The 12,270-nt window shown below is 45.7% G+C and overlaps 2 protein-coding genes across 2 annotated transcripts; one reads left to right on the forward strand and one right to left on the reverse strand.

Annotated features, from left to right (window-relative positions):
- Nucleotides 1-549: 549 nt before the first annotated feature.
- On the forward strand, nt 550-1,233 carry CCR75_001632 (uncharacterized protein; the record flags this gene model as incomplete). The annotated part of the gene is made up of 1 exon (XM_067959734.1): nt 550-1,233. The coding sequence occupies one exon, from the start codon at nt 550-552 to the stop codon at nt 1,231-1,233; it is 684 nt and encodes a 227-aa protein (XP_067819759.1).
- Nucleotides 1,234-9,525: 8,292 nt separating this feature from the next.
- Nucleotides 9,526-9,833, reverse strand: CCR75_001631 (uncharacterized protein; the record flags this gene model as incomplete). Its single annotated transcript, XM_067959733.1, has 2 exons — nt 9,526-9,675; nt 9,786-9,833. The coding sequence occupies 2 exons, from the start codon at nt 9,831-9,833 to the stop codon at nt 9,526-9,528; spliced, it is 198 nt and encodes a 65-aa protein (XP_067819760.1).
- Nucleotides 9,834-12,270: the final 2,437 nt, after the last annotated feature.

Genomic DNA, 12,270 nt, shown 5'->3' on the forward strand with positions numbered 1-12,270 from the left:
GGGGACTACTCGCGTCAAGATTGACGCTAAACGATCTCCACCAGCAGACACAAGCTGCTGCTGGCACCCCGTATGCCCAAGAAAGCATTTACACCCGCGCAGCTCGTGACCAGCACGTACCAGTGAGCCAGCCTCACGAAGGAATCTCCGAAGAACAAAACCAGCGCGGCGTTGAACAGTTTGTACCTTATTGGATCGCAGTGCCAAGCAACAAGACGTCAAAGCTCATGATTCAATGCTTTGCGGGTAACGAGCTTTACGTAGGATTCGGCAGTGGTTTTCGTGAATGGGCTTATAGTTTCCTTGAAGCACTGGAGTTGGCCGAATGGCGACTGGTTATCGCTGGGCAGAGCGGGTCAACGTGAACAAGCTCGGGGAGTACCTCCAGAGGAACTCAACTACTTTCGTCAGAAAGCAGCCTTAACTGAGCGTACATGCTCGACGAGATGTACAAGGCTTTCCGCGTCATGGTCACGCATGCAAGCATCCGCGATGTTTACGGAAGCTAAAATAACATCAAGAACGTGGCCACAACATCTGCTTTACCTGATGCATCTGGCTCGAGTAAGCGACTCAAGCGAACGGCTTATTGTGGATTACATCGTCAAATACGCCGCACCACACTTAAAGCACATGCTTATGATCCGATTTAACCCAAATCGTTTGGACTACATTGCACACTCGCAAGAGTTAATAGCATGGGCACAAGAGGTCGAAGACGAACAGAGAAACGCCAAGAAGATGGGACGCGATGTTGTCGCAGTGATTGGAGAGAACCGTCAATGTTTCAATTGCGGAGCAGTCGGTCAAACTCAATATGACTGTCTAGCTGACGTCAAGAGAAGTGAACATGCTGATACACCTAGCGATACTAAGGGCAACAATCGACGTTTTGCTTTGGCCGTTAGCCCAATTTCTCAGGCGCAAACACTTTGTGCATCCAACAATATCAGATGTCAACCTTGCTGGGTCATGGACTCTGGGGCAAGCCGTCATCTTGTTGGAGATGAAACTTTACTTCATGATGCAGTGCCTTGTGCAGATGGACTTACTCTACCAAACGACGCTGCGTTGCACGTGACTAAAGTCGGCAGTGTAACTTTTATGTCACGCGTTGATGACGATATCCATGAAGTCACCCTTCCCGACGTCTACTTCGCTCCGTCACTCTTCAAGGATTTAAGACTGATTTCGTATGGTCAGCTCAAGAAGAGAGTGTCGATTGGTCGATGATGATAATGGTGGCAAGATCATACAAGGCAGCCAAACTGTGCTCGGCTTCAAAATAGTTAATGACGTGTGCATGGTGGAGACAGTCGATTACCTAAGGAAGAACATGAAGAGCAAGAGCCTTGTTGATAGAGTACTATCGGCGGTCGCTAAATCCAGTGACTTGTCAAAGCCGCATATGGGTACACTGGTACAGATCACCAGCGGCTAGGACACTTGTCCTACGATTCCATTGAGCGCATGGAAAAAGATCCAAGCTCTGGCATCAAATTCACGAATTACAACCGTCCCAAATGTGTCACATGCTCGACAGGCAAGGGCACCCGAACCGAGCAGCACAAAAAGGATTCCGGAAATTCTCCAATCGACAGGATTGGGGGAGTCATATGTAGCGACCTTAAGGGCCCTATTCCACCTCAAGACAAGCGCGGTAATCGATACCTGGTCACATTTATGGACTACAAGACCAGATATGTCCGAGTTTTTGCGGCTACACACAAAAACAAGGCTGCCACCAAGTTTTTGCATTTCGTTGCATGGTTCGAAGCCGAGTTCAATTGCAAGGTTCGTGTTTTAAGGACCGACGGTGGTGGTGAATACGTCCCGAGTCTGTGGATTTGTTCTGCAAGAATTCTGGAATCAGACGCCAGACAACCGAGGCTAATACCCCACAGTCCAACGGAAAAGCCGAGCGTATGAACCGCACGATTTTTAACATGGTTCGGTGCATGTTATTTGACTCGGACGTACCGCTGAGCTACTGGAGCGATGCCGCAGAGTATGCAGCATATATTCTCAACAGAAGCCCTACCCGTGCTAACATGAACCGAGCCTCTCCACTCAAGTTACTCACTGGAAAAACTCCAAGTTTACGAGATGTCGTCGTTTTTGGTTCTCCATGCCAGGTTTGGCGCGATCCGAAGAACCGTACTCTTGTACCACACATAATAGATGGCTACAGCTTGGAAAATAACGAGGAAACTAAGGGTTACAAGGTTCTGTTACGCAGTGACCGATCAGTGGTTACGACGCGCCACGAAACGGCCATTGAGACACTCGACGACACAACCAACAAATTGGTGCAAGATGCACTTAGAGACATGGATAATGATGAGCTCGAAGATATCGCGTTGTCATATGCCCGCACTGCGCCCCAAGACGTGGCGAAACCGGAGGAGGAAATAACGAACTCGCGAAACAGCATTGTCCAGAAATATTCGACGATGAGGAAAGTAGCAGCTACATCTAACAGAGATGCAGTCCGTCGATCAACGTGAGTGAAGCAGAAGTCTCGACGCAAGGCTGAGACTGACGGTGATCTAGTCTTGGAACAAGCCGGTAAGAAAACTAAGCCATCCAAGCCATCCAACCCAGTAAACAAGACGAAGGAAAGTGTTTCGACTAGTCAAACGAAGCCAGCAGAATTGATGGCTTATACAGTTGTCGTCAGCAACGTAAAGGGTCGACGACCCGTGGACGAACCAGATCCGCTAAATTACGGTCAGGCTCGCCGCAGCTCCAACAGCGAGTTATAGGCGATAGCCGAACAGGAGGAGCTCCAATCCTTGGAGGAAAATCGTACCTGGAAGCTCGTGATCAGGTCGGTAGGCGCCAACCCGCTGCCGACTAAGTGGGTTTACAAAACCAAGCGACTTGCAAACGGCGACTGCGACAAGATGAAGGCAAGACTTGTTGGCCGAGGCGACCGCCAGGTCAAGGGTGAGAGCTACATCCAAGCCTATTCAGCAGTGATCACGATGAGCAGCATCCGAATCATTATTATATTCTCGATCATATGGAAAGAACCGGCTAGACATGGAGGAGACGTGCCAAGCGCGTACGTCAAGGCAACGGTTAAAGAGGGATACAATATCTTGCTTCAGATACCCTGGGATGATGATTCATTCGGCGACACTTAAAAAGTTTGGTGTGTCCAGTGTTAAGGAGCTGGCGCTAGAACTCGAGCGCAGTATCTACGGCCTAAAGCAATCTGGCAGGCTGTAGAACGAATTTCTAGTCTTAACACTTATCGGGCTGAGTTTTGAACAGTGTATTACGGATTCATGCTTGTTTTACAAGGCCAAGACACCGTGCTGGTTGGCGTGTACGTAGATGACTTAATTGTTACAGCTACCACGTCGACGTTGGTGGAAGAGTTATTCACCAACAAGGACGTCCTGCAACTAAAGGACCTACGGGTGCTTTCAAAGTTCCTTGGTATGCGTTTTCAGACATGTGGAGATGGCAGCGTCAAGATCGACCAAGAGCAAACCATTATTGAGATGTTAGACAAGCACGATTTCGGAAACTTAAATGCCGTGCGAACTTCAATCGAGATCAATGATCCCCAGACCCCCGAAGACTGAGTACCGCTGCTCAAGAAGTGCACAACTATACCCAAAAGGCCGATTGTAACGGAGTTCCAATCACTGGCCGGCAGCTTGCTTTGGTTGGCCCGCCGGATATTGCCTTTGCGGTACATAAGGTCACCAGAAGCTGTCACGAGCCGACAGTCGGCGATTGGAAATTGGCCAAACGAGTAGTGCGGTATGTAAGCGGCACTCGTGCTACTGTACTACACGTCAAGCCTGATGACGGGCCGCCTCTACCGTCACGACTTGTATCGTATACGGATGCAGACTACACAGGCGACGACAAAAGACCGAAAATCAATAAGCGCCGGCATCCAATTCGTAAATAGGATGGTTGCAGGATGGCATTGTAAGAAACAGACTGCCGTTGCATTATCGACTGCTGAGGCCGAGTTTGTATCCGCCGCAGTAGGCGGTGTGGAAGTGCTTGGGATCAAGGAACTAGTGATGGAAATTGGTGTTAAGGTCAAGACTCCAGCTGTGGTGAGGATTGACAACCAAGCGGCTATACAACAGATTGATAACGAGGTGGCATCATCTAATAGCAAACATGTGGACATCAAGATGAAGTTTCTGCGCGACTACGCATTGAAAGGCAAGATCAAGACCGAGTTTACTGAGACCAAGGCTACAGTAACAGATCTGTTAACTAAAGCTTTGCCATCACCTCGAATCCTGGAGCTGTGTGAAGCCATTGGGCTGGTGCTCTCTCAGAGAGTCGGGAGGAGTGTAAAAAACAGGATACAGTTGAAGTTTGAAGTGTCGCAACTCCTCGGGAGAGTCGCCAGCACGAGTGACATAAAGCAGCTCTGGGTATTTTCAATTTCCAGCCGCCCCCGGGGGGGGTGTGGTTGTGCCCACAGTTACTTTGGGACGTTTTGGGTCCGGATCCGAGACAAGGCAGTTTACCTATCGTGTCACGCTATGCGACACGACGTAGCGGCTTCCTACCCAGCTCCCAGGTCGTCCATTACACCTCCCGGCGCCGGACCCAGGGGTGGTACATAAACCAGCTCTGGGGGCGCCTGTTGAGAAGATGGAAAGATCTCAAGGTTAGTTAGGAAGACATTGAACTAACCATGGATAATATACTCACTCTGCAATCTTCTCTGCCAGCCACAAACCAATATCCTGAGGGCTCAAGTAGACGATTTCCATATTTCGTTACGGTCGCTTACGAAGATTTCAAGTTGCACTGGAGCTTGTAAACGCGAATGTGTTTATATTGGCCTCTAAATGTGGCAAACAATATGAAACAAAATTTGTTGACAATGTCTTAAGATTTGTAGTGGTGTACTTCATGAGCACAGAAGCAAGGTGTTAGGGCAACTTTAGCCCGTTACTTGCTACATATCTCAGAAACATTCTAAATTACAAATTGCGTTCATCGTCAAACCGAAGCAACTGTAAGCAACTTTCACGCCTGGTTTCGTAAATCGCCTTGACCTTACTTAACTTTGAGACTGTTTCACTCCCTGTCCAGTACTTAAAGTGTACTTAAGGGGATAGTCACTTACTTAAGTGAAGTAATTAGACCCACCACTTGACTGTGGTTCACATTGTGACCCACCCTTGTGCCTGTCGTCATCCAAGATACCAAGTATTAGAACGCACGCAATACGTATAAGCGCATATCTACAAAGATGGCATTTGTGATTGGTTAATAAGATTTATTTATATTCGAATAAATATAACTCAGTCGAAAACGTACGTAAGTGCGCACGTATCAATCGACGCTACAAGATCGTAGGCTAAAGTTCGCTGAGTGCAGTGTTCCTCTAACGAGGATGGCAGTGCGCCTTTCGGTAGGCGAATTTGTAACAGTTAAATAACGTGTTGTTGGTATTCATGCATAAACAATACGATGATGCTTACATCGTACTGAATTTGGATGAGAAATTTGATGTCAGCATTGGTTTACCGTAGCTCAAAATAATAAGCCATGCATAAACTGGCAGCATCAAGCCATGACGATGCCTACCTCTCGTTCACCAGCTGGCCATCTGCTCAGCATCTTGGAGCGCCGACAAGCGTGTCGATTCCCCACGAGTGAGCGCGATGGCCTTACTTGTGGTTCGGTCGTTTCCACGGCTGCACGAGACCTCAGTCTGACTACCCACAACACTGTATCCCGACAGCTGTGCACAAGCAGATGCAGCATAGAAGGTCTACCATTGTGACGTGGACATGATTACTGACGGCTGTGTATGTGCACAGCTAGTGTCGAAATTCCGCACATGAACAAGTTAAGCGGTACGAAACAAGGATGCTTGCTTCGAAAGTAACATCCAAAAAAATTTGAAAAGCCTGTCTATAAGCGCCGATCTACTGAAGATTTGATCGTAGAGGATCATGCCGAGGACAACAAGTCTCGAGATGCTTAAGTCAATTAGTCTCCAAGAACCGGAGGGGCTAACCCCCAAGAACATTTGGAGGAAATGTTCAAGGAAGTATCTGAGACACTGAATTAATCTTTGCAAACAAGGATCAAGTGTAGGGGCTTATACGCTGCATCTGATACACACTTTGGAGCTTACTCAATTACCAACGCTAGAACTGGAGCGGTTCTCGCGTTGTCTGCTTAGTGGCAAAGTCAAGCAAATCTGCGTACTTGTCGCAGTGGACGAGGACGTGGTCAATACTCCGTCGGCAATAGTGTTTGCTGGGAGTGAACGGCTTATCAGCAGCTTGTGGAAGGTCTTGCTGAATTGATCTACAAACACAAAAATATCATTGTTAATTTGAGCGGCTTTTCGTAACCTGAAGATGAAGTGAACGGCAGTGCTGGCAATATAAATTAGGATTCCCCCTTTGACAAATCTCGCAAGCACGTTACTTTATACTGGCGAGACCAGTAACGCACGCGACTTACTGCTGTGTAAGTTTTCTCACGCCCGCGATGGTTACCTATGGATGCATCGTGAACATCATAGATGATGTGCAATAGCAAATTATTGTGAGCGCGACAACACGAGTTGTGTCGTCGGCAATGGCTGTATGATATAGTTACCCACTGCGTGTTTTGTATCGATCTGACGAAGATTGATACAATGTCGACAATCTCTTTAAATGTTGTTGAGATGGACTTATGAAGTGAAACATCAAACTTGTTTTTTAGATTCTTACTTTTTATAGGCTCGTATTTCGTCGCCAAGTAATGCTGACGACGATACAATTCTTGCTGCAATAGAGGGCTTATGCTTACTCTTGATTTGTGCAGCCGTCTCAAAATCGAGCCGGCGCAAAAGGGCATCAGCGATGACGTTAAGTCGTCCTGGTTTGCTCCACGGAGAATTATATCCGCGAAGAAAGAGAATTGTACTCCGCGAAGTAAGGCAACGATCCCGCCATTCTTTGCAAGAAGCGTTGATTGTTTGCGGCCGTGCGTAGTGACGCTTGATCCGTATACACAAAAACGGTCTATCTCCCAAGAGATAGACCCTAAATTAGCCAGTGCATATTCCATGGCAAGGAGTTCCTTGTTATGCATAGGATAGTCGCCTTCAGCTGTTTGAAGCTGACGCGATTGTTAACAGACGACGCGCTCTGTGCCGTCTGTATCATATATTGCATTAAAGCACAGCCGATAGCTAAACTGCTGGCGTCACAGACCGGTACGCAGCTAAATCGAGGAACGTTTCAAGTCCCACTTACATCGACTGGCACAGGCCTGTCGTTGATCGCCTTGATATTTTCTGGATCAGGGCATACACCGTGTTTACCCACGATGCACCTAACAAGTGTTGTTTTGCTTGCAGCGAATGTACACTTCTTGAGATTTGCATACAACTTCTGCTTACGCACAAGTGTAAGAACCTTTCGGACGTGGGTACGAGGTACTTCAACATCCGACTTTCCGTTCATGGCTCTACCAAGAACGAAGACGTCATCAAAATAACTCGGTGTGGAATCCTGCACCGACCTTAACAGATTGATTACACATCTGTTAAATGTCGCAGGGGCTTTACTAAGTCCCTGCGTCATGACTAGCCACTCCCATAGCATACCGCTTAGGGTGCTTGCTTCTTTGAGCGGGATATCCTGCTCACGCATAAGAATCTAATAGAATCCATCCATCAGACCTATCGAGGAGAAGATATTCTCTTCGACATACCATTAATGATTACGTCTTTTTAAGGTATGGGCGTTTCGCCGGTGCCGTTGAAGCATTAAATTTATTGAACGCATGCACAATCCGCCACCCTCATGTTGCTTCATGCACACAGAAGGTCGGAGAGCTATGTGGGGAGGTCGTCTCCTTCACATGGCCTGTGCCAAGCGATCGGCAAAGAAATTGTCGATCGCTTTTACTTTTTCATGAGACAGTGGCCACTGCTTCATGACACAGTATTTCGAACCTGGAATCAGGTCATTCGCGTGTCGAATGATTCAACCTTTGGCAACTTTCCTGGTACCGAGCCAGGAAATACATCCTCAAATTCGATTAAATTATTGTATGTTATTAGCGGCAGACGTAAATGTTTAATTCGAGTCTTCTCATCGAATACACTTTCGTTATTGCTGTTCCAAAGTCGATCACAGCTACTGTGATTGTTTTGACTCCTCGGGGACCTCGTGGTTTCGGATCGAGATTCTTGGTTCACGGCGGAGTTTTGGTATTCCGTGCTTATTGCTATCATGTAAGCCTGAGCTGTAACGGGGTGTATCGTTACATGATACTTACACTTGAAGGTTGTTAATCAATATATTATCTAGTGGGTAGATAATATTTGAAAAATATACCTTAACGTAGTAATATCCGGAAAGATTACCCATTGTTAGACATAGGTCATTCTATCTTTTTTCTCCGCGGTCCAGTCAGCGCTGGAGTGCGCAAAAAGAGATGCAGATAAGACTTTATTGTATTAGTTTATAATCAAGTTCGAATAAAATAAAAAGAAACAGAAGAATTTAAATATATAATATACAGTTTACTATTAATCCTAATTTAAGCAAGATTCTTTATGAGAGTCTTCCTCTGCACGTACTAGTGTACGTGAAGAAACGTTAGACACCACTCGCACTGAAGCAGTACAAGTCGGCAGTGCCCCGTTATATAAGCAATCTCATACCGATCACTAAGCGCCTACTTGGTCTCCTGAGTATCGTGTTCGGAATAGTTTGCCGATGTAGAGCTTCACGAAGTTCATGCCTTGCCATCTCCTTTAACCATATGTAGTCGTCAGATTCGCACTTCTTGAACACATCGTAGGCATGAATTTATCCATACTCTTGATCCCCAGTGACAGCGAATATTCAGTCCTTAGAGCGATTACTAGAGCTTGCAAAAACAAATGTGGGTGCATTTTATCGATAAATTCATCCAACAAGCATCTTAAGAGGGCTTTTGACACCCATTTAGTACAGTGCGAGCATAAAAATTGACAGCCAAACAAAGCAAGATCCTGATAGACGCGGCTTGATCACATTCACGTAAATCTTCTCGCAGCCGATATTGTGCCTTAGATAAAAAATCGGTGTTTAGCAGTCGCGCCTTCTAAAAGATCAATGCCTTCTACTTCATTTTCCATTTCGCGGAATCCTCAGTCTCTGACAATCACCATGCAACCCTTCGGTGGTGATTTAACGACGAACGTCTTGCTTTTGCGATGACATCTCCGATTCGCATACGTCGATCCACTTAACCAAGTCACCAGATACCAGCTTATTCCGCTGAATCTGTCATGGTCCCGACCATCCAATGCGTCACCAGCAGACGCGGATGAAGAACATCGTTTTTAACCGCGACTCGAATCCCCGACAAGTTCAATGCACCGTCAACAAGATCAGTAGTATCAGTAGAACACTAAAGCGATCATCTCCAGGATCTCCAGGCGCCTCACGTCAACAACATGTCGTTGCATTCTCAATCTCGATTTACCTCAATACACCACATTTCACACCGTTCATCTCGACTCGAGTTTCACCCCGCCAAGTGCGTGACAGAACTAATGGCGTACGCCGCTTTAAAAAGTTTCGCGTCCGACCATTTTATTATAATGAGTTGGCGACTCTGTTGCTTGGCACTTTGATTTTGCACGACTACCTTGATGACTGCGTGCGCGCGTTGCCGCTGAAGTAAGAAAAATGATTTTTTAAATCGATTGGCTGATTTTTGAAAGCTTGAATAGCGCGCATTCATTAGATTAAAGACACGCATTAAGTACGTGCTTGGATGCTTACCGCTCCAGCGTTTAAACAGTGATTAATAGATAGTGCCAAGTCAGCCATTGCTGGCGTCGCACAGCAAAAAAATAATTAAATACAGGGAAATTTTATATTCTCCCTACCTTTGGTTATATTCACCCCATTCCACCTTAAATAACCCTAAAATCAATATTATTATATTCATCTCACCCTAAATTCGTGCTATATTCACGTCACCCCCCCCCTCCGAAAAAAAAGCCCGAAGTCTCAACATTAAATTCACCCCACCCCAAATTTATCTCACCTCTAATTTCACGCGCGCGATTCACCCCACCGTCATAATTCCACTCACCTTCATAATTTCACGCCCAACGTTTCAATCAACCCCTAGAGCTCAGGTCAGACACAATTTCACGCAAGCACGTTAGATAAAAACTGATTATATTCTTCTAAAGTACAGATCAGAAGGACCTGGCATGGAGCTACTAGAGTCAACTACACGATTTTTGCAAGTTTGAATATTATGACCGACATATCGACATATGCTGCAGCGCACCCTACGTTCTGCAGCATATGTTAAAATGTCGGTCATAACGTGACATGCTTGACAAGATCTTTATATAAATCACCTCTATCGCACTTTAGTATCACTTTTGCTTTGTCAGAACGTAGCGTGAACTGCGTAACCTTTCGCATGTGTAAATTCCCAAACACTGCTGATCACTTAGCAGAACTAGGGTTTACTTGAGAAGGAGGAGCTAGCATAATAGTAGGAGAAGAGTATGACTGAGTTTAATAGTAGGAGAAGAGTATGACTGAGTTTAAGCTAAAAGGTATGTGTCTGGCGGTGAATTATCTTTCAAGGGGAAGGAGAATACAACCAAAGGTGGGGTGCATATGACAATTCCCAAGATATATTACCAATTAGTCCTTTAGTGCTTCAACCGAACCGGCAAAGCAACTCCATGCACTAATACAAGGCGTATCTTAAGAGCTAACAAACGGTGCAGCTTTAGAAGCCGCTCATCGAGACAAATGGCAAATTGTTTAATTGCGCTCACTAACTCTTTCTGATCGATATTCTTAGTTTGTCGGCATCACCCACGCATTCGAGAAATTTCTTTAATTGATACTATCTCCTGCCATCATACATCTATGTCTTGAAGGCCCCTAAAATTATTCGCTACACGTTATCTTGTTTCCACTTTCAAAGATCTCTTCGATGAAAATGGCTTCACGGACCGCCAGCGCATGTTTAGTCGTAATCTCTTTAATTTGATAAGCTTTTATGTGATCAGACTATTTTAGAAAGCGACATCTTGCAGCTCGAACATCGGTCCAACCTACTTCGAAAGTAAAATATGCAGTGGCGTGTGTAAATATGGCACAAATGATGCACGTCCAATAGGTTTTAGAGATTTTGTCTGAGTCTCCAAAAGCTAATGGACGCGAATCAATTACATCTCATCACTACAGTGAAAAAATTAAGTGAATTATATTCTGTGTCACGAGTGTAACGGGGCACTACTGACTTGTACTGCTTCGGTACAAGTGAGCTTCACACTGTCTCAGTGCGAGTGGTGGAAGACTCTCTTTAAATCCTTGCTTTAAATAGGGTCAACAAAAACTGTATATAATATAGTTAAGTTCTGCTGTTTCTATCTATTTAACACTAACTAAATTATAAATTAGTACAAAACATGTAATAAAGTCGTCTCTGCCTCTCTGTTTGCGCGCGTCCGGCGCTGCCTGTACCGCGGAGAAAGTAGATATAATGATCTCTATCTACCAATGGAAAAGCATTTTAGAATATTTTTATGTAAAGTAATATTCTCCAAATAATATCTACCTTTTGGATAATATGTTTATTAATAGCCTTTAAGTGTTAATTTCATGTAACGATACACCCCGTAACAGTACCCCTCCCTTAAACGACAATCACTCTGACTGTCATTGGATATAGTGGTCCTTATAACACCGCTTGATTAAAAACGATGTTGATTGGTCAGATTTTTTTTTAATTCTATCGCATGGTTATTAAGTCCATGCGGTATGCGAATAGTGCGGTGCCTTCAGCTGCGGTTCATGCAGCCGTGGGCGATGCATTATTGTCTCTTGCGGCGTACGTTCCATCTGCCGTAGTATCGTCTCGCCCGCAACTTTTAATGTTGCGTATGCTCGTGGTGGGCCACACGTGAATACAACCCCTCTTTGGAGGTCGACTATGAGTGCGGCCGACTCGGGGAGAACAGAACAGTCGCCTGATCATTGTCAGGCGGCTGACAATGAGCCTTCGAATGAGGGCTGATTCGGGTAGACGTGCAGGTAGCATTCGCTACAGCATGTTCGGTTCCGACGATGAGAATGATTCCTCATCGCCAGCACCGTCTCCAGTGCCGCCACCTGCACATATTTCTGTGCGTGGTGATGACGATGGCGTAAGCCATCGTAATAAAGTTCTTGTGGTACCCCTGCTTCAGTGGTACCACTCAGGGGATCGTAGACACTAAATGTCTCGTCC

Source organism: Bremia lactucae, linkage group LG18, assembly GCF_004359215.1.
Source record: "Bremia lactucae strain SF5 linkage group LG18, whole genome shotgun sequence".
Classification (NCBI taxonomy): domain Eukaryota; phylum Oomycota; class Peronosporomycetes; order Peronosporales; family Peronosporaceae; genus Bremia; species Bremia lactucae.